Source organism: Apaloderma vittatum, unplaced genomic scaffold (assembly GCF_000703405.1).
Source record: "Apaloderma vittatum isolate BGI_N311 unplaced genomic scaffold, ASM70340v1 scaffold7995, whole genome shotgun sequence".
Lineage (NCBI taxonomy): Eukaryota > Metazoa > Chordata > Aves > Trogoniformes > Trogonidae > Apaloderma > Apaloderma vittatum.
The window spans coordinates 45,034-49,855 of NW_009717608.1; the positions used below are offsets into that span (position 1 = coordinate 45,034).

Genomic DNA, 4,822 nt, shown 5'->3' on the forward strand with positions numbered 1-4,822 from the left:
GTTCTGCCTCCTGGATCTCCTTGTTTGCTTGCTTTCCCCCCTCCTCTTCCACCTCCCTCCCTCTCTTTCTTCTTGCCTTTCCTCCTCTCTTTTCTTCTCTTTTCTTTCAGAGGCGTGCGGCTGACAATCTGAGAAGACATCATCAGTACCAGGTATAAGTCCATGTTTATTGTTTGGACAATTGCTTTACTATGACTCCAGAAGGTCTTCATGAGGGAAAAAAGGAAGAATACATGAAAAAGTAGGGGGGAAAAAAAAGAAAAAGAAAAAATCCAAAATGCATACATATTTTATTCTCAGCAAACAAGTATAGTACTTTTGGTGTTCAAACAATAGCATTTGAGAAGCAGCGTTGCCCAATTCTGAGGTGCAAAAGGATAAATCCTATAGCAATAATATATTAACCAGTATTTCACCCAATGTAACATGAATTGCCTTTAAAAAAGCAAACACATAGTCCCACCTTCCCTGCTGAGATTCATCAGGACCACATATGCAACTCACTGACATGCTCCAACAGAACCTGCTCTCCAGCTCTGGTCCCCAATAGACAAAATCCTGTCCCTTAGTAACCACTCTGATTAGATCCCTGTAAGCTGTTCTTCTCTATTATTCCTGCTTCAGCCTCTGATTTTTTGAGACTATTGTAGCACAAGGAATAATTTTCAGTTTTATTTTCGATTTTGTCTTGTGTTAAAAGAGCTGCAAGCTAAACAAGATTTGGGGTGTACACTTGGAGGTTTAGTAATTAGTGGATTCTGTATGGGAAATAACTAGGTAAACTTTTTCAACCTGAAAAAGAGACAGCTGTGAGAATATAACAGGGATATGTAAAAGAGGAGGGTGAACACAGCTGTTTACCATCTATTCACAAATTGAATACCAGACACGTACTACACTGCATTAGTAAGGCTGTAGGCAGCAATTTCAGGGAAGTAATTATTCTCCTCCAGCCCACACTTAGGACTGTATCTGGACCAGTGTATCCTGTTTTGGGCCCCTCACTAGAATAAAGATTTTAACAAACTGGAAGGAATCCAGCAAAGGACCACCAAGATGGTTAGAGGGCTAACATAAAAGGAGAAGCTTGGATTTCATCCTAGAGTAGATTAAGCAGTATCTGATTGCTGTCTTCAGTTACATAGTAGGTGGTTAGAGAGAAGGAATCAGATTTTTCTTGGAGGTGCACAGCAAAAGAACAGGAGTCAATGGACATTAGTTGCAGGAAGGGAAAATTTGTGAGACAAATCATTATCACAGGTAGCAAGGTGGTAAAGAGTTGGAAAAAATTGCTCAGGGAGGCTACAGCATATTCACCCTTGGAGACATATAGCACTTGACTGGGACATGACCTTGATGTGGACCACACAGCCTCCAGGCATCTCTTTCCACTTACTTAAACAATTTAAGATTCTTAGAAGTAGAAGGTAGCAAGATAAACTATCAGGTATCAGGTTAAAAATAAATAAAACCACAAATGGGATCTTATTCCAACTATATTGTGAAATTAATTGGCAAAGGATTTGTGGATGCTGAAAGTTTAGACGAGTTTAAAACACATAGGAAAGCCTGTCAGAGCCCATTAAATGTACATCTACCATTTGGATTCAGAAAGTCTCAAAATCTCACGTCGCAGGAGGTTTGGGAGAGTATAACGGGAAATAGCATTATACAGCCTCACTGGACTTAAACTCCTCATGAGACATCAGCAGCTGCTCATTGCATGTTACTGACATGAGACAAACTGGTCAAACCCAACACCGCCTTTCTTCAGGGTAATGAATATCAGCACTTCCCATGGAAAATCAGAACACTTTTTCAATAAGATCTAAGATTTGTACGTTGTTTGTCATATTCCTAAAGCACAAAGAATTCCAGGCAGGCCCAGAGAGTGTGGGCATAGTAATTAATAGGAAGAAAGCTAAAACAATATTTTGTGGTTTTAGGAAGTTATGAGAAATCTGGTTAAGAGATATGTTGCAGCAATGATAAGAGATGCCAAAACTGAGGAAGGACTGACAGAAGAAAATTTTAAGGTATGTGTTTATTTTTATTTCTGTAAGTGTTTTAGTAGGTTATTCTGTCCCTGAAGCGTATTTTTTACACTCCTCAGTTGTTCAGGTAGCATATAACTTACTTCCTAGAGCAATGTCTGTGTCCTCATGGACCACACACAGATGTACACACAGTGTAACACTGTGTGTACCACACACAGAGTACATGGACTCCGGTAAGCCTTCTTTCTTTGGCTGGAGCAATAGTCGGTTTTATCAGCTATTTTAAACTGTAAACATTTTCCAACTCACATGATTCCGTGACTGTATGATCACAGTTTTAGAGAAAACAAAGAGAAATAGGGGTCTTCTGAAGGCAAGGTGCTTTCTCCTGAGACGTGCCTTTAAGTACCAGTGGTTGCTCTGGCTGAAAGCAGCCTGCAGTGGTTCGCTTTGACTTCACTGCCAAACATTTAGTGGAAATGCCTGAAGTCTTACCTGCACTTCCACGCACAGGGAAGTGTGTGCGCATGTGTATGCCTTGTGTGTGCAGGTGTCTCCATGTGTGTAAGGGATGGTATTAAGAGCTGATCAAAATCCTGTTATTATGATAGGATAATACTGTCTAAAAGATTGACTGTATGTCTTTAACTTATCCATTCTCCTTCTACGACTGTTGGTGATTGCTATGAGAAGGCTAGGCTAAGGCACATTTCATCTGAAATTTCCTTTCATAAAACTGCTGACCACTTTTCTCTCTCTCCTGGAAGAACCATTAGACAGTCTGCAAAACACCTTGAAGATGCCAGATATTATCCAGATGGTGAAGTTTATTACTGATCCCTAGCATAAGCCTTTTTTGTAAAAAATAAAACAGAAGAGGGAAACTCAAATTAGTTTTCATGCTCTGATATTTCATCTTTCTTCCTAATTTATAGGAGTTAAAACAAGATATTTCCAGCTTTCGTTTTGAAGTCCTGGGTTTGCTGAAAGGAAGCAAGCTGTCTAATTTGCAGACTGCAAAGATGAACAAAGACACTTCCTCTCTGTCAGAAAATGAAGAAAATTATGAGAGTGAAGGAAACAAGAAAGGAAAGAAAAAGGCCTTCAGCCTTTTTGACATAACAACAATGATTCATCCAAGATCAGCCACTATTGCCTCTGAAGCACATAACGTAAGCAATGGCTCAGCAATGATGGTGTCAGAGTCCTCTAAGGAGAAACAAAAGCGTGTGAATTTTGTAACAGACATAAAAAATTTTGGGATATTTCACAGACGATCAAAAACAAACTCTGTGGAGCAGCTTACAAATAAAATATACACCGTTTCTGAAGAAGTTTCCCGTCAACAGGCAGAAGAACAATGTGAGAAAACTGCTGAACTGGAAGAAGGAGAACTGACCATGAACTGTGAATTAAACACCCAAAGTCCTGATGAAAAATGTGTGCTAGCTGAGTCACAAAATAGCGACTCTTCAGATTCACGGGAAGAGGAAAGTATCTGTGCTTCAGAAACGGAGAAAGTGGAGTTTCAGAACTCAGAACCAGCAACGCCACAGGATCAGCTGGAGAAGGAGCTGGACATTAGCACTGACTGTGATGAGAAACAGGAAACATTTCTTCAGGGTGATTATGTGATAACAAGGTTGTGATGCTTACAGGAGGAAGCATTTACAAATATATATATTTTGCATAGTGCTTTGGGGAGGGGAAATGTTTTAAGACTTATATTAGCAAATGCAGAATTACACTTTATAGTACTCAACTGTGGCACATGATCTTGTAACATAGTAGTCAAGAGAAAGGTAATATGGGGACCTTCTGTTTTGTAGCCTGCTTTAGCTTTCACAATTTGTTTTACATTTTTTAATAAATGGAAGCATCTTGTATTCTTGTACTGTTGCAATAACCCACAGAAACTTTTTAGCTATCTTTTTCAATTACAACAAAGGCAATTTCTCTCATAAGATAGTTGACTCCTCTGATAAATATTTTTCTATGCAAATAAAAAGTAGCTTAAGAGACTTGTAAGCTTTTATTTAACTTTGTAAGTTCTTAAAATGTTCTGGGCACCATAATAATCATAATTCATGTCAAGCTATTAGAATCATTTAGTTACATTGCTAAGAACTTGATTTGTTTCAAAAGCTATAGCAAAACGAAAGATAAAGTATATTCTTTTATTTATTGAAGAAATATGAATAGCTGTAAATTATGAAAGATCAGTCTATTTGAGTATTTAATTACAGCTTTTCCCTCCCAGCAAGAGGATTATTACTATCCTGTTACCATTGTTAGAAATGCATTTACAGGATTTGAGGACTGAAAAAAAAGTTTCTTATAGTAAAAGAAATATCTGTGGCTTGCTAAAAACTGATGACGGATTACTTCCTAGAAATCCGTAGTCGCAACCGCTACTGCTTTTTCAACCATTTATTTTTCCAAATGTGGAGAACCTATGCACTTTAACAGTCAACTGCTTATTAGCTTTTGCCTTTACAATACACTGGTATTTGCTAAGAGAATGATACTTCAGGAATAAACAATCATAAAATGATCCCCTGAGTACCTGGAAAACTATGACAATTTGTGGAGAAGTTTTTAAAGGTAAGCCTTAAGAAAGTTTGACAGTTTCAGAGTTTGGGGGAGCCTGACTGGAGGTTTTTTAAAAAATACTTATACATGTAAATGTATAAAGAAAAACTAATAGTATTTTTCATAACTGATGAGTGACTTATTGTCTTAGTCAAAAATAGTATTTTTTAAATTAAACAGTCTGTTTCTTTTTAATCAGTGACTGGTGTCCTACATTATTAAAAATGTAATTT

The 4,822-nt window shown here is 37.7% G+C and overlaps 1 protein-coding gene across 1 annotated transcript in view; it reads left to right on the forward strand.

Annotated features, from left to right (window-relative positions):
* The window catches only part of TRPC4 (transient receptor potential cation channel, subfamily C, member 4), a 40,342-nt gene extending 36,518 nt beyond the window's left edge, over positions 1 to 3,824 (forward strand). The window contains exons 7-9 of the mRNA XM_009869965.1: positions 111 to 152; positions 1,947 to 2,036; positions 2,933 to 3,824. Coding sequence (XP_009868267.1) covers positions 111 to 152; positions 1,947 to 2,036; positions 2,933 to 3,646 — 846 coding nt within the window. The 3' untranslated portion in view covers positions 3,647 to 3,824. The remainder of the gene's footprint in view (positions 1 to 110; positions 153 to 1,946; positions 2,037 to 2,932) is intronic.
* The last annotated feature ends 998 nt before the right edge of the window (positions 3,825 to 4,822 follow it).